The sequence below is a fragment of the Myotis nattereri genome, assembly GCF_964212035.1.
Source record: "Myotis nattereri genome assembly, chromosome: 20".
NCBI classification, from domain to species: Eukaryota; Metazoa; Chordata; class Mammalia; order Chiroptera; family Vespertilionidae; genus Myotis; species Myotis nattereri.
The window spans coordinates 12511633-12537080 of record NC_138096.1 but is presented as its reverse complement, the minus strand read 5'-3'; the positions used below and the strand labels follow the sequence as shown (position 1 = coordinate 12537080).

The window sequence follows — 25448 nt, the reverse complement described above, 5'->3', positions numbered from 1 at the left end:
TGGCCCTTTAAATACAGTTCCTCATGTTGTGACCCAACCATAACATTATTTTCGTTGCTACTTCCTAACTGTAATGTTGGCTACTGTTATGAATCGTCATGTAAATATCTGATCTGCAGGATGGTCTTAGGCGACCAACCCCTGTGAAAGGTTCGTTCGACTGCCAAAGGGGTCGCGACCCACAGGTTGAGAACCGCTGCTCTACAGAAAATCATATTCCTGCTGAATGACTACCACGTGTCGGGAGGTGGTAATTGTGCGGAAGTCAGCCTTGCTGTTCACCTGCTGGCAGTAATGTTGGTCTCTGTTCCGTTTCCCAGCCGGGCCTGGTTTGGGTGGAGGGGGGTGGGGGGGTGTAGTGTAGCCTCCTCGAGTCACTAATTAACTTCGGAGACTCTGACATGAGATTAGCGCTTTCTCTATTCTTAAAATGTCGGTCACGCTCCGGATTATACAGGGTTACTTATTCAGTGTTTTGTACATAAGGAAAAAAAAATCCTTGACAAGGGAATGAATGCCAGGAAACTTTCCTCCTGCTTTGGTGAAATCGGCGCTTTCTGGGGAAAAGGGAGGGAACGCGCGTCGCCCATCGTTTTGGGTCCCGGGAAGTAAATCGATACACCTCTGTGCTGTGTACAGACTTTTACAGTGGCCACATCAGCATGAAGGAGGAGTGGGTGCTCCGGTCCTGCATCACCAGGGTGTCACCTGTTTTATATTTTATTGATAAACAAGCGCTTTGTCACGAATGAGCCTCCTGGCCGTGGTTGGGTGAAGAAGAAACGCAGTCACCTAGAATTTGGGGCTGAATGTTGATGTCTTGGGATTACTTAGCCTTCACGGAAAGACCTGTATGTTCTGATGCCCGAGATTTCTAAACAAATCATTCTGCAGAGATCACGTTCATAGGCACTTAATAGAGTATTTGCACAGTGGGTGCAGACTCACCAATATGATTTTTTTTATTTCATGGTGATTTGAATGCCTTGTATGGTATCCACCTTGCAAGTCATTTTCCTTCCTGATGCCTCGGTTTTAAGGAAAGCTTTCTTTTCCAACTCACTGGAAACGGTTGAAAACAAGCGCTGCCATCTTGCAGAGGTATGGATTGCGACAAGGGAAGAGAAACTTACGTCTGACGTACACATATACCCCCTTCAGGTTTTTAAAAATATGTCTTTTTATTAGAATGGTAGGTAGAGATTGTGTTCCGGAGTTTCTCTCCATGTGTGAGGGAATACTGCCCTCAGAGGGCCACGGCAAGAAGTTCATTCCTGACAGCTCAGCAGCTTTGCTGCTGTTGATCTGGCCTCTACGCCTGTTTGGGGAAGGAGACACGGACTTCTTGAAGTACTTGACTAGGGTTGCATCCGTGGTTCTGCTTCTTTGTTCTCTTAAAATGCCAGATATAGCCGTACACTTCAGTTTGAGAGCAGCATTGAAGCACATTTAGTTCTTTTTTCTCAGAAAACTGTAACAGATGACTGGCCACAAACAGCCCAATTAGATCAGTTTACAGAAAGGATAAGAAAATGACGTAGGATCGTTATGATTTTACTTGGGTGTGTCTTACTTTTTATCCCTTTGATAACAGATATTCTAATGTTCGAAACTATTTGAACCGTTCTTTTGAATACATAGCAGCATTCACTGAAATGGAAGCATTATATTCTCTTCAGTTTTATAAGCTTAAACACAATCACATGTTAAAATACAATCTAAATCAGGAATAACTTACTTCACTGGATATGTAATTCTTAAATAGAAATATGCCAGAAGTTGAAATGTACCATTATCCCTAAGCATTTATAAAAGTCTAACATTTATGTGTCGTTTAACATCTCTGATTTCAGCGTATTTGAAATCAAATGATAATTAACTTGTGCAATAAGGACTGGAGAATGGAAAGGCCTGATGTCAGAGGACTGAGTGGCACACTTGAGCTTTTGTTTTTTGTATGTAGTGACTTTCCTATGAGATAATTTGAAAGGAGCATGGAGATATTGACTCATCAAACCCAGTGGCGTGCTGGCTGTGTCACCCTGGATTGACGTGCTACTGAATTAAGAAAGACTGTTGATGTCTGTGACAGCATTACCAGTTTTTAACAAGAGGTTTCAGTTGGTTGCACCTAAATGATATGTGTGATTCATTATCAATAATAATGGGGGGATGAAAATCTAGGGCCCTGGAAGAGTGAATAACAAAACTTGGAATTTTATCCCCACAGAAACACAGCATCTGCTTTGCTCAACTCATGTGAAACTGTGATTGTGTGGACCATTGAAATTAATAAAGTGCACTTTATTTCATATACTCGATTTGCTTTTGTGTAGTTTAGTATGTTGCATGTATTCAGCACTCACTAAATCTTTTTTGATTAGCCATATCTTAAGATGTTCATTCATTTAACAAATGGCAGTGTAAACACTAATTGATTTCTTCTGTACTGTTACTGGCCCATTTTCCAGATGAGGACGCTGAGGCACAGAGAGCTCAAGTGATGGGGAGGGTTGGCGTGGGAACCCTGGACCTCGGGGCTGTGTCCCGACCACGTAACACACTCATTGCTCCCCTGTGAAAGCTGGGCCGTATGTCAGAGTGGGCCTTGGTTGATTTCAGTAGCTCTCTTTTCAGATCTCAACTCTGTGCTTGACTTGTTACCATGCCCAGCACCTCAGCGTGGCTGTGTGTGCAGAGTAAGGGCACTCCAGCACCAGTCTCTGCGCGTGCTGTGAGAGCTCGGGCGGAGAATCATGGATCGGCTGCCTCCTGCACGCCCCACACTGGGGCTGGAGCCCACAACCTGGGCATGTGTCCTGACTTGGAATCGAACCGTGACCTCCTGGCTCATTGGTCAACACTGAATCACTGAGCCACGCCGGCCAGCCGGGCGCTTACCACTGCTCTCTCCACTGGTGCCCTGCACTGTCCAGCACGCACACTGTCCAGGGAGAACAGAGGAGAGGCCATGGGCCCGCCCTCAGAACTAGAGCATTTGTGCTTCGATGCAGTGTCACTGTCAGGTCCCTGCTCCTGAAAAGTGATCCAGGAGACACGCCATTGGCGAGAGTCTAAGAGCAAACCCGCTCTTAGACTGGGAGTGTCATTCTCTAAGGCGGTGATTTTAATATTGAGGGGGAGCTGAATCTCCTGAGGGTCCTTCCAGATGACCCAGGCCTCCTGAGGGGCCGACCCGACTGCTCCCTGCAGATCCCGTCCCTGCCATGGGAGGCGCTGCTGCTATGTCCCACGGGGCGTGGGTGACACCTGCCCCAGGCGCTGAGGTCCATGGCGGGGTTTGCGTGAAAAGACTCGCTGCTTCCCTATCGGATGTTCCTGGAGCCTGTTCCCTGCAGCCTGTGTACCCTACAGGAGCCTAAGTACGTGGATTGGTGTGGTTAGAGGATACGGGTGGTGCCATGGAAAATATTTACAGTAAGGAGGCGGTGCCGTTCCCAGGGAAACGGTCTTTTTAAACGGGATCCGTGCTCTGAAATGGTCTGAAGCTCCGCGGCCCTCGCTGCTGGGTGACACGTGTGCAGGGGCGGCCGTGTGCTCCGCGCAGGGCGTGGAGGTGGGACTTTGGGTGGTGCGGGAAGCAGATGAGACAGAAAGCCCTGCTTTCCCGGCCTACAAGGGCGAACATGTAAGCAAAACAGTAATTTAGCTCACACTGAACCCAGCGGGAGGCCGGGCACGGATCGAGGAATTCTCCACAACATACCACCGCTGTGTAAACCCGGCTCACGGTTTATGCTTCATTGAATTGCCAAGATGCAATTTTTCTGTTGGCTAGTTTGTGTGGATACAGTGTGCTCCCTCCTCCTCCTCCTCCTCCTCCTCCTCCTCCTCCTCCTCCTCCTCCTCCTCTTCCTCCTCTTCCCCCTCCCTCCCTCCCTCTCCCCCACCCCATTGCTTTTCTCTCACAGTAAAATGTAATACTACAACTCCATTAAGATGCTCTACGTTTTAAAAATAAAAGGTATCATATTTTTGGTTTAAAGTGCAGTGTTTCCTGAAAGCAAAGGGAACGGAGATGTGATTGACTAATTTACTGCATACCGTGAAACGATTCCCAGAATGCTTCAAGATAGAGGGGCTGGGAGAGATCCGGGTCCCAACAGAAACGGCCCAACAGATCGGGTCCTGCCAGCGGCCGCTCTGAGGCCCGGGGAAGCCGGCAGTTGGCACCGGCGTTCAGTGCGCAGGTCTTCAGCTTCAGTGCAATACATGGGCCCGGCCTGGCCTGGGAAGTAGATGTGAAAACTGTTCTTTTCTTTTTTCTTTTTCTTTTTTGTTAATCCTCACTGGAGGATATTTTAGATATTTTTCCATTGACTTTTTAAAATATATTTTATTGATTTTTTACAGAGAGGAAGGGAGAGAGATAAAGAGTTAGAAACATCGATGAGAGAGAAACATCGATCAGCTGCCTCCTGCACACCCCCTACTGGGGATGTGTCCGCAACCCAGGTACATGCCCTTGACCGGAATCGAACCTGGGACCCCTTCAGTCCACAGTCCGACGCTCTATCCACTGAGCCAAACCGGTCAGGGCTTCAATTGATTTTTAGAGAGTGGAAGGGAGAGGGAGAGACAGACAGAAACATCGATGTGAGAGAGAGACACCGATCGGTTGCCTCCTGTGCGCACCCGGACCAGGGCCACGGAACCTGCAATCACGGTACCTGCCCTTGACCGGAATGGAACCCGGGACCCTTCAGTCCACAGGCCGGCGCTCTCTCTATTCACTGAGCCACACTGGCCAGGGCTGCAAACTATTCTTAACCTAAGAGTGACAAGTCCATGCGTTCTGCAGTGGAAGCCAAATTTCTTGACTGTGATGCACTTTTCAAAAGAATCTCGAAGGGGCACATGCGGTAACGCATAGGAATGCGGCACATCTGGAAAGCTTTTCCGGCATCTGGGAGGCGCAACACGAAATCGCCGAAATGGCAGGCGCCTTGCAGCGGGCCGGCGGCAGTGGTGAAGGACGCTGACCAGTGCCCAGCAGACAGGTCCCTCTGCACCCCCCACCCCCCTCACCCCCCGCACTAGCCAGACGCCCTGGGCAAGAGGTCATGGCAGAGGCGAGTACTTGGCAGGGCGGCCGCTTTAATCAGCACTGCAGGGGCCATGAGAGAAGGGACTCGCGTGGCCAGCATCTTGCACCTTGAAAGGCAGAGGTGTGTCCCGTGTTACGCCAGATGATGCACGTTGTAGACGGTCGCCAGCTCCTGCCTATATTGTCATGACGAGGCTTCAAAAAGGAGTGCGTGCCGTGCCTGGTCTTGGCGTCCACGGAGCAGCAATCAGTTCTCTCATGAAATACCGAAGGATCGTTGCCGATCCTGCCAGCCCCTTCGCCCACGGCACACACCCGGCCGGACACCACCGCTCCCCCTGCTCTCAGGGCGCAGAAGGTGCCGTTTGGAAATGCCACGGCCCAGGACACATGCCCTCCCCCCGCACGGCCTCCTGAGCCACTAAGAATGACCGAAAACGTGGGGGACGTTGCCGTTTTGCATGTGAATTGCTCACATCATCCCCTTTTCTCTGGTTGTCTGTCCTTAGCTGCCCGCGAACTTGAAGCTCCCTCCAGCAGGCCCGGGTCGGTCTCATTCATTGCCGCAGCCTGGGTGCGTGGGCATATTTTGACACTGAGCATTTTTGAATGGATGAATCTATTAGAAGATTATTTTGCCAATTCTAACATACAAATGTTTACAGAACCTTATTTTTTGATCTGTGATCTCCATCGAGCAGCGCCTTACAATGAGGGAGCTGGCAGGAGTCTGAAGGCTTTGGGCGTGTTTTGTAGCCATCACGAGTCTTTCCGTCAGCACACCTCCAACGCTGGTTGGTGACAGTTGTCCAAGAGATTGCATAGTTGGTCCCAAGGGCAAGGAAAGGACATACTTTTCTTAAATTGATTTCAGGGAGGAAGGGAGAGAGAGAGAGAGAAACATCAGTGATGAGAGAATCATTGATCGCTGCTTCCTGCATGCCCCATGCAGGGGATCAAGCCCACAACCTGGGCATGTGCCTCGCCTGGGAATCAAACTGTGACATCCTGGTTCATAGGTTGACGCTCAACCACTGAGCCACACTGTCTGGATGGAAAGGACATACGTGAAAGGACTTAAAAGAAGAATGATCACCTGAAAATTTAGGTTTTCAGGAGCTGGAAAACCTAATCAACATAGATTTGCTGAGTGCCAACAATATGCAAAAACATTTTCCTTTTTTTTAAAGTTACATTTCAGATTATTCCTGTGTAATTGAAAACTTATTATGCTGCCTCATTGCAGTGTGGATAATATGAAAAAATTCATTAGTATTATTTTCAAGACATACGTGAAAGAGGATGATAATTTCAGCGAGAAACACATTCCTCCTCCTCCCTGAGGCATTAATACGGCTTTCACTTAGAACTAATTGGAAGATGGTATTGTGATCTGCTATGTAAAAAGCAATAGGCAATTTCAGAGATTGCAAATGTTTTATTACATTCATTGTGTATTTCTTTAGGAACTATATTTGGCTTTAATATTTAAGATGTAGCACACTATTATGAACTATACATTCAGTATTTGTTTATGGGGCCAATACTTATTTAATGAAAATCCACCAGTGGATACGTACTCTGATATATATATATATATATATATATATATATATATATATATATATGTATGTATGTATATATATATATATATATTTTTTAATTTCCTTTTAAATGTATTTTATTGATTTTTTTTTTTTACAGAGAGGAAGGGAGAGGAATAGAGAGTTAGAAACATCGATGAGAGAGAAACATCCATCAGCTGCCTCCTGCACACCTCCTACTGGGGATGTGCCCGCAATCAAGGTACATGCCCTTGACTGGAATCGAACCTGGGACCCTTGAGTCCGCAGGCCGACGCTCTATCCACTGAGCCAAACCGGTTAGGGCCGTACTCTGATATATTTATATATTTTTAAGCAGTTCTGTGTAAATCTAGTTGGTATCTGTCAACAGGCAACTCAATATTTACAATATTGTGAACCATGAAATTGAATAGATTCCATACTGAAATTAACATTAAACCTTTATTTGTCTTAAGTAACTATTGAGCCATGAAGACATTTACCTAAGACTAATGGTTTCTGAAAATCATATAAATTAATTTTTACTGAAAGCTGCCAATTTTGGGTTAAAAGCTCTTCTTTGGAAATTCTTAAAATATTTGAATTTTCACGGTGCTATATCCAGTGTATGTTATTTATTCAAAGCTATTCAGAGAGACCTAAGGCTTTTGCTCTTCTCTTTGGAAGACTAGTTCCTCCTCTGGTACCCCACCTCTATCTTAAAAAAGGGTTGAAAGAAATAAAAGTAATAAGTCAGCACTGTGCTTTGACAGTGGGTAACCTTTTCCTTCCTTTAGATGGGATTCAAGTTTTCTATACCTGACACTAGCTACTAAGACGACAGGCACTTGGAACACACCGCGGCAAAAAAAGAATGACAGTCTTTACTGCCAAGGGTGAAAATCGAGTTTTCAAGCAAAAATTTGAATTTTGGAGAACATATCTGCTAGCGTGAGCCTACAGCTCCCAGTGCTTGCTCTTCTGATGAGATTTGCAGTGGTAGCGAATGAGATTATAGAGTGAAATGGGCTGATATTTGGAAGATCAATGGACCAGTGTTTTTGAAAAGACCGGTGGGTGATGTTACAAAATCACGCGTCGTGTGAAAGAATCCTTCAGTGTCTAGACCCGGGGATTTTCCCAGAACGGTGTAGAAAGTTCCCGGATATGGTTTCTCATTCCACATCACAAGTGATCTTTTAGAAAACTACCACTCGTCAAATGCTGGTGTAATAGCGAAGAAAGATACCGATAACTAGGTGAATGCTCTTCCCTTTTCCAGCTCCATGCCTGTCTGAGCGGATTTTCCCCATATTTCAATGAAAATAACACGCTGCCGCAGGTTGAGTGCGGGCCCATAGGAAACTCTGGCCATCTATTCAGCCAAACACTTAAGAGATTGGCAAAAGTGGAGAGCAGTTCGACTCTTCTCACTCATTTTTTTGTTTTAGAAAATATAATTTTCATCAAAATATTTCATGTAATGTGTTTGCTATTTTTAAAAGAAGCAATAAAATATATCTTTTTCAATTTCTAATACAGTAAACATTATAGGTGTAATCATTTTCATATAAATGAATATTTTGGGGGGTCCTCAGTAATATTTATGAGTATAAAGAGGTGTAAGGTAAGAAGTGTGAGAATTGCTGATTCGGAGGAGTGATTTCATTTCTGAAATATATGTTAGGGGGAAGGGATGGAGGAGCTGGCATTTTATGCTAAGAGACTTGCACTTTACAGTAAAGAGTAAGGAGTCAGAAAATTTTTAAAATATATTTTTATTAATTTCAGAAAGGAAGGGAGAGAGAGAGAGAGAGAGAGAGAGAGAGAGAGAAACATCAATGATGAGAGAGAATCATTGATTGGCTGCCTTCTGCATGTCCCACACTGGGGATCGAGGCCAAAACCCGGGCATGTGCCCTGAGCAGGAATCAAACAGTGACCTCCTAGTTCATAGGCCGACACTCAACCACTGAGCCACGCCATCTGGCTGAGGAGTCAGAATTTTTGAGCAGAAAAGTGATATGAGAATAATCTGGAGGTGACAGATGCATCGGGGTAGGAGCTGGGGAGTGAGTAGAATGGAGAGCAGGTGGAGCGCATGAGCAGAAGGGCCACGTAAGGTGTTGGGTTTGGTTTAGGCTGCACAGTGTTGGCCTTGCTACTGATGGGATAAAATAAGGGAGCAGTCAGGCCTTAGGTTTGAGCTAAGATAACCGGGGTCAGGAGAAGCTGATTGGTCGGGAAAGTTGAACTACTTCCAAATTTTTGTAGCACTGCGATCAGACATTGGAGATTGAGTCACCAGGTAGAGATAGCGGGTGAAGAATTGACAACTCAGACCAGGTAGCCTCCCGCTCTTGTGGTATCTTAGGGCACTTCTCTTGCTTCAAATGATGAAGAGTTCTTGATGAGGTAAGACAATGGTGATCTGGTTGCCAAACGTTTCTATTTTGGTAGGTAGGTTTATATCAAAACCTGATAAATGTATTAACTATTATGTGCTTGGCACTGTACCATGGGCTCTTATAGTTATATTTGTGTGTGTGTGTGTGTGTGTGTGTGTGTGTGTGTGTGTGTGACCATGTCTATGGTTTTTAAGCTCTATTAATCCAGATTCTTTAATTTCCAAGACTTATTTACAGCATTTCACAGAAAGTTATTTTCCTATGTAGAGCAATAAAATGTTTAAAGAAGTTACGATCAAGATTTAACAATGAAACTAGACTCTGTTCCTTTTTTTTTTTTTAATGGCACAATTAGTCAATGGTACATGGAAGAGAAACTTTTGGTTCATATCCGTCTTAGCGTAAGTGTGTTTCATAGGAATTCCTCAGCGCGAGCCGTGTGGATGCGTGATCAAGGCTTTTTAAAAGGGCTGAAAACATGCTCTTAACAACCATCTGATAAAATGAAAAACTGAACAAAATGTGAACTCAGATGAACGATTCTCTGAAGAAATGATGGTGCAAACGAATCGTCAAAGTGTGAAGTCACTAAAAACAAAACATGTTTGGGTTTTTATTGAAACTGAATTGCAGGCTTATGTATTTTCTTTCGTAAGCGAAGTTAGAGGGAAATGGCCTAACTAAAATTCTGGAGGCCAGTGTTGTAGGACATATATTGTACCATGATGTATTTTTCACATAAAAGCTGCCGTTCATCTCCTCCCACCCCCACCCCGTGACATTAACATGCATGTTTTCCTCGTGTAGGAGAATATATAAAAAACTGGAGGCCACGATATTTCATTTTGAAGACAGATGGCTCATTCATAGGATATAAAGAGAAACCTCAAGACGTGGACCTGCCTTACCCCCTCAACAACTTCTCAGTGGCAAGTAAGTTCATTATAACTGTTGACTCACTTGGTATTTATTTATTCGTGTGGCCTCATGTGTCAGGTATGAGACGCTGATGAGGAAGTTGAGGTTTGTAGTGAACAGCAGAGAGAATTGCAGCTTTGATAGAATTTCAAAGAGGGAAGGAGAGAGAGAAACCTCAGTGATGAGAGAGAACCATTGATTGGCTGCCTCCTGCACGCCCCACACTGGGGATGGAGCCCAGTAGGGATGATCAATGATAGGTGGTCTTCGGTAATGAATTCTTTAATATTTTTAATAGTGAGCACTTGAATGTGATCATTATAGTTCCCCAAATATGTGCTGTAGGTTTTTCTTGACAAAATGCAAGCAAAGCCCTTCGGACCTGATTGCTGGGTGGACCTCATTGGGGGTGGACCTGGCTGGGGTGGACATGGTTGGGGGAGGATCTGGTTGCTGGGTGGACATGGTTGGGGGAAGACCTGGTTGGGGGTGGACACGGTAGGGGGAGGACATGGTTGGGGATGGACATGGTTGGGGGAGGATCTGGTTGGGGGTGGACACGGTTGGGGTGGACATGGTTGCGGGTGGACGTGGTTGGGGGAGGACCTGGTTGGGGATGGACATGGTTGGGGGAGGACATGGTTGTGGGGACATGGTTGGGGGGGGACATGGTTGGGGTGGACATGGTTGGGGGGGACATGGTTGGGGTGGACACCGTTGGGGGGGGACATGGTTGCGGGTGGACATGGTTGGGGGGGACATGGTTGGGGTGGACATGGTTGGGGGAGGACATGGTTGGGGGAGGATCTGTTTGGGGGTGGACACGGTTGGGGTGGACATGGTTGCGAGTGGACGTGGTTGGGGGTGGACATGGTTGGGGGAGGACATGGTTGCTGGGTGGACACGGTTGGGGGTGGACATGGTTGCGGGTGGACATGGTTGGGGGAGGACATGGTTGCTGGGTGGACACGGTTGGGGGTGGACATGGTTACGGGTGGACACGGTTGGGGGAGGACCTGGCTGGGGGTGGACACGGTTGGGGGAGGACATGGTTGGGGGTGGACACGATTGGAAGAAGTCGCAGTAGCTCCTAGTGCATTGCCAGTCAGTTTCCTCTCATGACCGTAGAGCCTCTGAGTGGTCGCATGATGAGAAATAAGTGATTTCCATCAGAAATTATCTTTCACGGGAGACTTTATGTTTGTAGTTAAACTTTTCTTCCTTACAGACATCTACTAAAATGTTTGTGATGTAAACTTATTTTGAAATTATGTGTTTGCCTGAACATAGCACAGAGTAAACTGAAAGACAGTGGTAAGTTATGATAATGACCTTAGTTATTATTGCAGTGTTATGACCAGACACTTGAAACTGTTCAATTTACTGATGATCAATGAAAGGGGTTTTTTTTTTGGTATTAATTCCAAAGTAAATTGTTTTAAAGTTGTGTTGAATTCAAATAAACCTGCCTAATAGCTAATGTCTGTGCCATTGAGATAAAATCTTTAACTGGACACCATTCTTAATTTTGGTTGTATGTTGTTATCTGTTAGCTCCATTTGGAAAAGATATGAGGGAAGATTGAAGCTGAAAAATAATAATAAAAAATACAGTAAAATAGCAACAACAGAAAAATCCAAGTGAACAAAAGTCCTTCCATTTTATGAAAGTCATTTTACCATTATATAGAGCCCCGGTCTTTTCTATGGCTACATCTTTTTTTTTTTTTTAAGAATAAGATTAAATAATAAACCAAAGGATGTGTGAAATCATTTGAATGATAAAGATACTAACTTAAAAAAATAAAGAAAATAAACAACCTCTCTATATAAGTGGATTCTTGGGTTTTCCATTTAAAAAAAGTGAGGGCACGTACAGGTATGGATTAGTTAAGGAAATTATTTTTCCCGCCCAGATGCTCATTAGCTATGTGTATCCTTCTTTCAGTAGAAAATTATTTTTAAAATCCTATTGTCAATTGAAATACTGTCCTGTATTTTGTATTGATTTAACACATTTTCATTCTGAAGATCTGGGCAAGCATTTGCTTTGAAATGACAGGAATTGGCTTTGAAAACATTAGCAGCATAGATTGTCGTGTGCTCCCCACAGCCAGTACAGTTCCTCAGTGTCCCTGTTTGACTAGCGAATGCTATTGGTTTGTCTGAAAGAATTTATAGAAGCATAGAACTCCTGTATCTGCTGATCAAAAATGCAGCATTTTTTGACCTTATGAAATTTCACACCCCAGCAAGTTTTAAAGACATACTGTATGTCACAATCTGCCCACATCTGCTCCCGCACTTCCGCCGGCAGCGGCTGAAATACAGGCTGCACTGCGGGGGGCGGGGATCCTGTCTGGTGACTGATAGTCAGCTCATCCCCGAAATATTAGTCGGCACCTGTACTCCTTACTTGTAGGTAGTTGACTCAAACTAACATGTTGTAGACCAGCTCTTTGTTTTCTGAAGTGTATTATCTTGGCTCTTACACTAGACACACTCTCTTAAATGGATTATTCTTAAAGCTTGATTTATTGCAATCTTAAATTTAAAATAATAATAATAATAATAATAATTACCTGAGGAAATTGTGTCGTGAAATGGGCACTGGTTGAAGTTCAGATTTCAGATTTCCCATAATCCATGAGTATGACCTTGGGCAGGTCAGTCTCTGAAACTCTGGTCTTTAGTTCCTCCATCAGAACAGCGGGAACCCTTGGGTTCAATGAATCCGTAAGGCCTTTTTTTGTCTCTAACATTCTGGGAATCCGTGAGGGGGACATTGAGCAGGCCCTTGAAGAGTGAAGAGGAGTTAAATTAAAATAGAGAAGACTATTCCAGGCGGAGGGTGACAAAATATTTTTATGAGACATTAAAAGAAAGAACAGTTGGAATATGAGAGCGTTACTTCACCAATGGTTTCCCGACATCCCAGGCCCTGCTAGTATATGAAAAAGAGACTAGTTTAAAGGTATTTCTAAGGTATATTGGGAAATATTATCTATACTTATATTTCATCGATAGCTGCAGTATGAGTCTCCTGTTTTTCCTGATAATTAAAAATGTGCCTTAAATGTAATGTATGTGGGTTTTAATAGAATTCTTTGAAAATAGGCTTTTTATCCATATATAAAAAAATAAAGTGAGGCCTGGAAGGGACTTAGAATTGACCTTTACAGCCTTCATGAAATTTCAGATTCCTTCCTTTCGGATGTAAAATTTCCAAAAAGAATTGTTTCTACTCATTGTTTCTACTTCTCAGCCCACTGCCGTCTAGCTTTCCCTCTTGCTCCCTTAATTGAGTCCACTTTTATTTCATTAAGTTCCCCAGCGTTCACTTAATTTCTAAGACGAGTAAACATTTTTCGGTTCTTCGTTTCCCAGGTGTACATCTGGGCTGCGTTTAATACCATCGACCACCACCTCCTTCCTGGGAGGACCCCTCTCATCCTCTCCTTCTGGAATGTGTCTTCCTTCTTCCGGGCTTTCTTCCCTTGCCTGCTGCGTGCGTTTCGATGTCTAACCGGAATCTGGCCAAGGACTCTTCTCACTTGGTCCCCTCCCCTTGGTGGCCCATTCACTTTAAGGTCCCTGTATGCAGCTGGCTCCCACACCCACCTATCTGCAGGCGGGCCTTTCTCCTGAGCGGTAGTCACGGTGTTCACCTGACCCCTGGACCTCTCTGCCTAGATACATTTTGGAATCCACGTGTCCCAAGCCGAACTCAAGATAATTTTGTCAATCCCTCTCCTCCCCCTGCCCCAACCCCAATGTTCAATATCTCATTTCTCTCTTGAGCAGAATCCTGGATCCATGGCATGCCTCTCCCCCCTTCCCATCTTCACCCACTCGCAACTTGTGTCTAGTCCTGCTGCTTTTGCTTCTTATTTCTTCAACTTCTGTCCTCCCCTGTAATCACCCTAAAACAAGCCCTCATCGTCTCTGCTACAGATTCTGACCTCGAGGCTCTGTAACACTTCCTCCACCTGGCCGTCAAAGGGATCTTTCTAAAATCAAATCCTGAGTATGCCGTGCCCTGGGAATGCCCAGCCCGGGGTCTTCACTGCTGGTGAGTCGGGTCCGGCTTCCTTCATTTACATACAAGATCTCCTCTGCCTGGCCTCTGCTCTCCACTTTTATTTATTTTTTTAATCTTCAATGTAGAAAGTGTTCCATGAACCAATTCCAGCCTGCTCCCATCCTCTGCTCTCAACTCTTGCTTTGTCTCTCTTCTGTGTAGGTCCACTGGGCAGTTCTGAGCTACTTATTATTCCCTGCACTGCAAACTATGCTGCCGTTCTCTACTCTGAGCCGTTGTCTATGCTGTTCCACCCTCTGATTGGAATGTCCTTCTGTTCTCTATTTGCCTGGATCATTTTATTATTATTATTATTATTATTATTATTATTATTATTATTATTATTCTTTAAGACTTAATTCAGATTTACATTCCCAGCCTACTTCCTTGCTGAATGACTCCTCTCGGCCCTTCACGAAGCTGTTACCCTTGGTGGTCATCACTGGTGTTTCTCGGTCATCTTGTTCGCGTGTGTGTCTCATCTGCTAATCTGAGTTATTTGAGGGGGAAGAGCCGAGTGTCATTTGTCTGATAGCTCCTAGGACCCACATGTTGGGTTTTCAATAACTGCTTTCAAGGGAATATCTGAAATAATCCAGTCCATTTTTTTTTTTCCACTTCTTGGTAAGAAAAATGAAGCCTTTAGAAATTCAGTGATCATTTTAAGGTTGTTTTACTACATAGTGCTAGTTAAGTATCTCTCTATTGTTGTTTAAAAGTGTTATTCCCGCCCTGGCTGGTTTGGCTCAGTCGATATAGAGTGTCAGCCTACAGACTGAAAGGTCCCAGGTCCGATTCAGGTCAAGAGCACATGCCCGGGTTGTGGGCTTGATCCCCAGTAGGGGGCGTGCAGGAGGCAGCCAATCGATGATTCTCTCTCATTGATGTTTCTATCTCTACCTCTCCCTTCCTCTCTGAAATCAATAAAAGATAAGTAAGTAAGTAAGTAAATAAATAAATAAATAAGATACTCCCCTCTCCACCACATTCTGTGATATTTTACCTAGAGTAAGAGCCTTGAGATTTGATTTTGGGTGGGCATTCCAACACTTACATTGCTAGATATTCTTTGTCATGCAGAATTCTTCGAGCCCTACAAAATGTGGATAATAGCATTTGACCTTCATCCTTCAGATGGGTCAAATGGGAACTACATACAAAGGTGCCTTCTACATTTAGTGCTGTAGAAATATAAGTAAACTTTTTTTTAAAAAGCAGGGTACATTTCTAATGAGAATTGTGGTTTGGTAAATTGCTAATTATAGATTGAGATTATCTTTGCACAGGAAATACTACATTTAGGCTGAAAGATAATACAGGATTTAGACAAGCATTATTGCAAAGCTGTGTTCACAGGGACTCTGAGCACAAAAGTCTGTCTACCCACTAGTCATGGTCTTTAACATTTTGACAGTTATCAGTCCAACTCAAAAGTAGAAACAGTTCCTCAGTGGAGAACTGGAACATTTGTCCATATGTCTTGGGGATCAACCTTCTTGCTGAGGAGAAGTGCCTGGCTATGTCCCCAGAAGGACCGCCTAGAATTCTACTTTATCCTGTGTTGCAAATATTGGCTCACTCTGGCAATATCTCCTCCTTCCCTGAAATGCTTCTCCAATCCCTTTTTGAAAAAATAGGTTGGTCTTCCTTTCTTAGGCCAATTTTAAATGTGAAATGCCTATCCTCGTTGATGGCCACTTTACTTTTTATTAAGTGAAATGTAGATACAGAACTGATTTGCTTGTATAATACTACTTTTTTTAGCTTTCGTTTTTATTTTCCAGAAAGAAGTTGGTGTGATTTTTAAAATTGTATACTAAAAATGATTACATCTCATCCTATTTAACCCCATCTTACTTATAATTAATACAGAAGACATTAAGGGGGACTTACGGAAGGAAAGAGAACTGACGTTTCTAAGAACCCACTTGGTGGGAGGTGCTTTATTTATATGAGCAGGTTATTTTCATGCCAAGTACAACATGAAATGAATGTTACTGTAAACAAACTGGATAATGAAATTAAAAACCAGCGAGAGTAACTTGCCCAGGGTTTCCAATCAAGTAGCTGGCAGAGCTGTGATTTGGATTCTGCTCTAACCCCTGGCTTGAGTGCGATCAGTCCTGTAAAGAGGTCAGAGTGACAGCCCTCTTCAAGTAATGCTGAGTCAGCACCCACAGCCATCTCCGGGTCAGCCAGATCTTACAGTCAATAGCTGACTCTGCTGTTCTCGGGGCGGGGGGTTGGGGGGGGGGATGTGTTCATGTAACAGTCATGCTCACTGGGCCACAGCAGACGGGAAGGCTTGGAGGCACTAGCCAGGTGACCGACCGATCATTTGATAGAAATGTTTTATGTGATAATGGGTCAGTCCCTTAACCAGCCTGGGACTCAGAGTTTTGTCCCTCGTGGCGTGAGGGAGTCAGCCTGTGGCATCTCTCCAGTTCTTTGTTCTAGCATCCAGTGACTTGCCCATCCCCAGCTATACCTTCATGTTAAAAGCATCTGTGGTATTTCGAGTCAAGTTCAATGCGGCCCAAGCCCACAGTTGGGGGAAGGCCCTCTCAGCCTTGGAACTGAGGAAAGACGCAGAGGCATTCCTTTGGGTTGGAAAGAATACGTCCTCGAGCAGATGCTGATGGAAACTTGCAGCGCAGGGGACGGGAGAAGAGAGCGGGGTGCCCGCCGGAAAGTTGTGCGGAGGCGAGTACATTGCCCCTGATTGCAGTAACGCCTCGGCACGACAATACGGCCTTTCACCGCGACCACAGCTCTCATTCATGTGTGTTGTGCGCTGCTTCCTGTTGCTAATTGTCGGCACAATAGTCCTGCAACGGGGCAGCCCGAGTGCCCTTCTGCACCAGCTTGTCATTGTCTGTCTCCCTCACCCCCACCCATGCGCTCAGAACCCATTACCACGCTGGCATTTTTAGACATTTTCTCTGTTTGAAAATGGCAGTGCTTTTGAAACACGCCAGAACAGTTCATGATAATTGGACCAGCCAACCAGCAACAGCGTTTGCTTCCAAAAGGACACTGATAAGGCCGCTCTCTCTCTCTGTAGGATACTCTGAGAAAGGAATTAAAAATAAACGCATGATGCTCTCTTTATAGCATCATGTCACAGGCATTGTCTCCTTCGAGCGCCTCCCAGGCGGCCCCTGGAAGTAGCACGTTTGGTGAAAATAGTTTTGTTGGCCTATATTATTTACAGATGGACAGTCTGGTCAGTTCTTTGGAAAATCTGTGCCTTTGGGGAGTTATATTTGGCTATTCTTGGAGGGAGTCAGCATGCTCTCTTAGATTCACAAACCCTAGTAAGTTCTCATTTCGGCCTCCAGGCAACTGGCGTCTCAGGTTAATTCACGTTAGGTTTTCCACATTTTGGCCAGTAAATATTTCACACGTGCTTTGAACCTTGTACCAGTGATCTAATGTTGACAGGAAGGTATTTTTCCCCCAATTATTTCCCTATAAGTAAATCCTGAAACTGTTTTATTCCTTACCAGCTCACCTGTCACCCAGGACTCCCCTATCTTATAAGGATACGATCACAGCGGGTGGTTGTTTTTACATGGAATATTCTCACACTGGATGGTAGTTATTTTTGGTGCATGGATACTCAACAAGAAGTTTGGTCAGTTTTCTTTGGGGAAGACTCTTTCCATATTCTGTATCTAGTCACCTGTTTCAGTTTGATTGTAAAAAGCTAGAAAGTGAAGATGCAGAGCTTGTTATAAAGAAACTAGAGGCCCAGTGCGCAAATTCGTGCACCAGTGGGGCCCCTCGGCCTGGCCTGCGGGATCGGGCCGAAACTGGCTCTTTGACATCCCCCGAGAGGTCCTGGATTGTGAGAGGACACAGGCCAGGACGAGGGACCCCACGGGTGCACAATCGGGGCCGGGGAGGGACGAGGGAGGTAGGCCAGCCGGGAAGGGACCACGTGAGGGCTCCAGGGTGTGTCCGGCTTGTCTCACTCAGTTCTGATCAGCCAGACCCCAGCAGCAAGCTAACCTTCCAGTCGAAGAGTCTGCCCCCTGGTGTTCAGTGCACGTCATAGCGAGCTGTTGAGCAGCCTTAGCATATCATTAGCATATCATGCTTTGATTGGTTGACCAGACGACCAGACACTTAGCATATTAGGCTTTTACCATATAGGATGAACCTTTACTTCCTCTCTTGAACGCTGCTAACACTCCAAAAACAGCACGTGACATGCTAGAACGCGCCTAGAACTTAGAGCTACAAAACCTGGACCCGAGATTCAGTTTATAACCTCACGGACGTGATGATTTTGAACAAGGGACCTACATCAGCCTCTGTTTCCTTATTTGTGAAACAGAAAAGACGACAGCACCCGAGAACTTCGTTGGGAGGGTTAGTGAGAAATAACGCTCATGAAACCTTCATGTTCTAGTGGAGCAACTGAGAAGGTGCTTTCAAAGAGTGACTTAGTTGTCATTATTTAAGAAGAATCAATTTGGGGGAAAATATAATAGAAAGGAAAGTTTCCTTAGTGACCTAAATTGGCAAAATATTTAAGATGATTTTTTTTCTGTTCTAACAATGAATGAACTGGTTATTCCAAAGTATCTCTTTGCTTCCTTGCAATGCACAGTCAAACCAGACTTTAAAGTGAAGCGTTTTGTGCTAAAGACCCAGAGACTTCTCTGTGGCTGTGGGTAAAACCCAGTAAATTAGGAAAGTTCATCTGGAGTCAGAATTCCTGAGTGGAAAGAGAGACATTTATGTCTCGTCTTGAAGTTTCTAGAGGTGAGAGAGTGTTTTCCAGACAGGTCAGATTCTTTAAAAAAGTATATATTTTTATTTTTATTGATTTCAGAGAGGAAGGGAGAGAGAGAGAGAAACATCAGTGATGAGAGAGAATCACTGATCGGCTGACTCCTGCACGCCCCCCACTGGGGATCGAGCCTGAAACCTGGGTTTGTGCACCAACCGGGAATCGAACAGTGACCTCTTGGTTCATAGGTCGATGCTCAACCACTGAGCCACCCTGGCCAGGTTGGACAAGTCCGATTCTTAATAGTAATTCGGTTTTTTTTATAAATGTTTTTAATGAAATGATTAGGCTTGTTTGTTTATAATCCTCCAAAATTCACTGTGTGTTTTTTTCTTTTGTTTGTTTCTTTTTTTGGAAGTTGAGTACTTTGCTCTGAATAAATAGGCCTTTTCATCCTTCTCCAAGGGAAAAAAATCGTATAACTATTCTGTAAATCTAATTCTACCACTTTCCCAAGGGAGAGAAAGCTTGCTCTCCAGTCAGAGCTGTAGCTATGTAATCACCAATTTGACGAGGCTTTTAATTTTTTTCACATTGATGTTATTAGGATTTACTTATACATAAACATCTATATCTGTATATGCTTAGAGCAGGATTTATTGCTAATATTCTCAGAGGTGGTGTAACTGAACAATGTAGGTTTTAAAAAATATATATTTTTATTGATTTCAGAGAGGAAGGGGGAGAGAGAGATAGAAATATCACCGATGAGAGAGAACCCATGATCAGCTGCCTCCTGCACACCCCACACTGGGAATCATGCCCACAACCCAGGCAGGTGCCCGGACCGGGAATCAAACCGTGATTTCGATGTTCAACCACTGAGCCACGCCAGCCGGGGCAGGGCACTTTAGATTTTGAAGAAATTAGTATTTCAGGTTTCGGGAGGCACTTGGCCCCCTGTCATTGTTCACTGGCTTCAGGTGTGAAAGTTTCATCATAAAGTTAAGCTCCCCTTGGTGATGGGCACGTACTCTGGGTCCACACCTTGGCACCGGCAGTGTTCAGTCCTTCACTTACTTCCCTAATGACTTTTAGCATCCATTGGTGATCCTGGCCGGAATCAATCATTTTATTGGGTGTAGAGTATCTTTCAGCTGTTTTTAAAAATCTGGTGTTAGTTAGCCAACATAAATTCCTTACTGCATTTGGCTAACGTTAATCATGGATTTGTTCATTGTGTTTATTCAATTGAGACCTGCTCTGTGTAGGCACAGTACGAGGTAATCAAATAATACCACCCTTGCCCTCAGGGAATTTGCAGTTTAATTTACATTCTTGTTGGATTGTTTAAAAATGTTGTTATGAATTCCAGTTTCAGCGTATTTGAAATATAAATTAGTTTTTCTTAATTAAAACAAAATGGTGTTCATGATTATTTTTTAGATTTCCACACAGTGTTTTGTAGTAAGCTGTGCTAAAATGGGTAGAACTCATCCTTTCTGCATCCGGGTAATTCACTTCTGTTTGTTTCATGGGTTGTGATCACTAATAAACTGTTTACTTGGGTGTGTGAGTACAGAGGTGTCTGAGCCATTATGAAATATGATGTAGATCATTATTTAATGAAATGAAAAATATCACAACATAGTAAATGAGCAAAGCACTTATGTAATACTAGGGTCCCTAGGCCTGGCCTGCAGGGATCGGGCCGAAACCGGCCTGGTGCACAAATCAAGATGGGCTGGACATGCCCTGGAGCCCTCCTGTGGTCCCTCCCAGGCAATCGGTACTGGGCAAGACAGGCCAGCCCCTACAGAACCAGTTCTCAACCTGTGGGTCGCGACCCCTTTGGCAGTCGAACGACCCTTTCACAGGCGTCGCCTAAGACCATCCTGCATATCAGATATTTACATTACGATTCATAACAGTAGCAACATGACAGATATGAAGTAGCAACGAAAATAATTTTATGGTTGGGTCACAACATGAGGAACTGAATTTAAAGGGACAGAAGGTTGAGAACCACTGCCCTACAGGGATTGGTCTGAGACTGGCAGTCCGACATCCCCCAAGGGGACCTGGATTGCGAGAGGGCGCAGGCCAGGCTGATTCCACTGGTGTATGAATCTGTGCACTGGCCTCTAGTATGCATATAAAATCTTTGGTTATTCCTTCCCACCCTCCCCTCCTTTCCCTTCCCTCCTTCCCTCTGAGATTTATCAGTCTGTTCTATGTTTCCATGCCTATGCATTGAGCATTTGCCCCCTAGTGGTCAGTGCACATTATAGCTACTGGTGGAACGGTTGCTTAGGCTTTTATATATATAGATGTTCCATATGCTATAGTCTCATTTTAAAACATGCTTACAAAAGAAATATACATGAGAACATTAACCATGTACCTATTTATGAATTTTTCTGCAGGAAGCATAAATGATTTGAATATGAATTTGTACAATGAGAAAAAAGGAAGAGATATGTTTAAAAGCCAGCTTACCTCACAACAATGTGAATGTACTTATTAATGCCATAGGACTGTGCACTTTAAAATGGTTAAAATGGTACATTTTATGTTACGTGGGGTGTTTTTTTTAACCACAAAAAGTAGTTCATGGCTATTAGACTGCAAAAAACACGACCACAGAACAGCTCGCCTCATGATGCGTTTTGATGTTTGCCTGACTCTCAGGACTCTGTTAGTGAGACCTCATTCATTTTGTATGTTCACTATGCCCCAGGGGGACCACGGTGTATTTTTAATTAAAATTGGAAGAGTGCAGAGGGTATGCAGAGAGTAGTTGTTCTGGAAGACTTTTGAGATGTTGGTTTAATTAGAGGTAGGATTTTGAGGACGGACGAGATGGAGAAATGCTGGTGGGAAGGGGGTTGGCTCTGAGATGTACTTTTGCTAAATGATGGTGACCTATTCGCTAAAGAAAAATGTATCAGGAGAAGTTCACATCAATATGTCGTGATTTCAAACTCAATTTAAATCGACAAAGAGTCTCCCTGTTAAAACCAACAGGGCGACGTTTATGATCATTAAAAAGCCAGAATTTGAAACGTGTACCTTAAAGTGAAAATGTCTTTTAGAGTGGAACATAGCATTAGTAACCCCTCTTACTGCTTCACTTACAGAAAGTTCTTTCTTATGAAATAAACAGTAATAACTTACGCCCACCCCCCATTTCCTTTTATGGAAAAGGATGTTTTTACTCTGGTTCAGACCACTGGGCTACGTGTCACATTCGCCGGCAGCAAAAGCATCCTGTCCTTTGTTACCGAGAGAATAGAAACCGGGAGCTGGACCAGTGCGAGTTTGGGAGCCACCTTTCCGTCGTTCGTGACTGAACGTGTGTGTTCCCGTCGGCTTGGTCGGCGTTCCAGGGCGTGAGACCAGCAGCGAGAGGACACAGGTCCCCGCTGCCCCTTCGCACTGTCTTTCTCTCTAAACCACTCCCGCTGCATCCTGCGTCCACAAATAAAGTGTCACCTCGGGCTCCTGCGGGGGATCCCCCTCTTCCCTAGCCATCCCTCTGCTGTGTTCAGAGCCAGGAGCAAACACAGGGCTAGGGGTGGGGGTGGAGGGGGCCCTCTCCCTCCTCAAATATGTTATCAGGTGACAAGTACCCTGACTTCTGTATAGGAGAAAAGGGGTCACAGAGGGAGGAGGGCAGGGCCCAGGGAAGGGCAGGTGCGGAAGAGGGAGAGTGGAAACACCTTTTCAAGTGGGAGGTAACTTGGACAGACGATGCCTGATTGTTTAAAGGCATTTTTCTGAGCAGTGTGTTCTTTCCAAAAGACCCGGGCATTTGAACCCACGTAGACCTGGGGGTAAATGTTCGTACAGTGACTTGCAAGCTGTAGGTTTGGGGGCAATTTATTTAACCAGTTTCAATCTCTATTAGCTCCTTTATGAATTGGAAGATAATAATAGAACCCCTCTTAGATGTGTCCCTCAGATGTAACATAGTGAGCACGGGCAGATGCCCCCGTGGGACTCATCACCAGATCAGCTGGCACAGCGACGGCCCCTTCCTGACAGCCGTGGAATGAGTCTCTGGAAGGTTGATGTGCTGGGGCTTCCTTGGTCACTATTCTTTTTTGCCCCCTGGACAGTAAAAACTTTTCAGCAAAAAGAAAAAATGCGTTTTGCCACTTTTATAAAAATAGCCGCAATCATCATAATCATAATAATAACAGGCTAATATGCAAATGGTCGTCACACCGTGATCATCCATGATATCTCAAACCATTTAATACACACAATGGTTTGAGATATCATGGATGATTATTTGATTAATAGCTTTTCAGAATCGCTAGCCGAAGTTTCTACTTTTGTTTTTAAGTCAGCCGAGGTTGAATTGGAAATCTTTACATGACTAAATTGAAAATATTCTTCTGAAGAAGTATTGACTGTTTATTCACCACCATCCTTTTTAAGAATCCCCTTAAAGATCAGGAGTCCCCTTTAAGAATAAGGGTTTTTAGACATGAGCCATGGCAGGTTTGCCTTCATTTTACAAAGAGCTGTGGGGTGTGTTCATGAGCCCATATTGTAGCTAACACAGAAGAACCCAGAACTTCTTCTGTTGACTGGCTCACTTGTTTTAACATGGTTTTTTGAAGTTTCAATTTTTGTGGCTTCAGATCCAGCTCTTTAGTTACCCTGTGTACGAAGGGCAGAGAGCCCTGGATGTGGTGGGAAATTATTTTCTTCTCTCTCGGCGCTGACTCACTACCAGATGAGGGATGCTCTCCGAGACCATTCTCCAGGCAGAGACGATGCTCTCAGATCTGAACAAAGCCAGACACTTCCAGAGAGAAAGGCACAGATAGTTCAAAAAATCCCAACCCGGGACCACTTTTCCTTTTTCATTTTAGTGTCATTTTTGTATTTTAACGTATTGATTTAGAATGTGATTTTTTTCGTTATATAAAAAGAATGGTTCGATATGATTGCTGACTTGGTCCCATAAAGACGTAGGAATGGCAGTTGATAGTTGCTAATAATGGAGATAGGACCAGAAGGATAAGTACGGACAAGACACTGTTGAACTTCTCAACCAGGGGTCAATTACTTTCTTTCAAAAGAGCAGTATCGGTACACAAGCCAGCTGTACTTCCTCTGGTTGTCTGCTACCGCGTATCCAGTCCTTAAAGCTAACAGCTAGCATGATTGAAACCTTATGTGTCACACACAATGTTGAGGATTACATCGATTTATTATTTCTCCACATACTAGTTGTATGTTACAGGTACTCTTGTTGTTTCTTAAGTAATGTTTGAAGAGCAAAGGCCTTAATTCGCTTGCAAGGTTCATTGTTCATGGTAGGGAAAATACTGAATCCAGACACACTGGGATTAGAACCCATATTTTAGCCACTGCACTTTCGTCCTTTTCTTTGAAGTCTTCCTAGATATTCCTTGACAGAATTGATCGCTTGGTGACTGACTGGCTCTACGGTCTGTGATTAAGAAGAACTATAGGTGGCTTGGCCGGTGTCATTCAATGGTTGAGCATCAACCCATCTACCAGGAGATCATGGTTTGATTCCCCATCCGGGCACCTGACTGGGTTGCAGGCTCGGTCCCCACTCGGGGACATGCAGGAGGCAGCCGATTGATGATTCTTTCTCATCGTTGATGTTTCTATCTCTTTCTCTCCCTCTCCCTTCCTCTCTGAAATCAATAAAAACGTATTTTTAAAAAGTTACAGTTGGGATATACTATCAAAAGGCTTATAATCTAGGTAGAGCGATAAGGATGCCTTAAAATGGTAATAGTATAAGGTAGTCTAAGCTGAGTGAAGAATGAGGCAGACAGTAGTAAGTTCTGAGAATATGGGGAGGGGGGGGTGGATTCAGGAATGGTCAGTCTTCCATAGAAGGCCTCATGGAAGAAGTTGGCTTTGATCTTCACCTTAGAGGACAGGTGTCCTTTTGACAGTTGGTGGTCACGTATGGATCGGGGTCAAATGAATGGACAGCAAAGGTACGATACAGGGAAGAGCAGCAGGGTGTCTCGGGGGAAAGCCATGTATTCCCTGGAATGCTGAGAGATCTCAGTGGCTTTGCGTAGAACAGAACTCTGTAGTTTGCAACTGCTTGTTTCTTGGTTTAAATGTAAGTATATTCAAAGAGACATTTTATTTTATCACTAGAATGCCAGTTAATGAAAACAGAACGACCAAAGCCAAACACATTCATTATCAGATGTCTCCAGTGGACCACTGTTATAGAGAGAACCTTTCATGTAGATACGCCAGAGGAAAGGTAAGAGAGTCATTTTTTTTCTCTCCATTTTGTGAAAAAGCAACGGTCAATCTAAAAACCCGTGTGTCTGACCTCACCATGTGTAAATATATGTAAATACCTTTGTAAAATGCTGTAGGCCCTTAAGGATTATTATTCTGATAGAAGAGATGAGTAACTTATCAAATTCTGAATCAAAATATCTGGAAGTTCTGGTAGATATACTTCTTAAAAGAAAAAAAAACATTAAAAAGCTAAAACATAAATTAAGACATTTTTAATAACCAAGCTACGTCTTTTAAAAGAATGGTAGGATTGTGTTTGTGTTTAGAATTCTGAGGCCAGAGGTGGCAAAGGTGTCAGGTAGCATGCCATCCGTCAGGCGGCCACCTGGAGTATCGGGAGGAGGATG

General features: G+C 44.1%; 1 protein-coding gene across 12 annotated transcripts in view; it reads left to right on the top strand.

The window, feature by feature from the left end:
- AKT3 (AKT serine/threonine kinase 3) overlaps positions 1 to 25448 on the top strand; it is a 227906-nt gene that overhangs the window by 114468 nt on the left and 87990 nt on the right. For all 12 annotated transcript variants that reach the window (XR_013997278.1, XM_081114495.1, XM_081114494.1 and 9 more), the window contains exons 3-4: positions 9849 to 9974; positions 24946 to 25057. Coding sequence is in view for 11 of the 12 variants with exons in the window: in XM_081114495.1 (XP_080970621.1) it covers positions 9849 to 9974; positions 24946 to 25057 (238 nt within the window). In the remaining variant the exon portion in view is untranslated. The remainder of the gene's footprint in view (positions 1 to 9848; positions 9975 to 24945; positions 25058 to 25448) is intronic.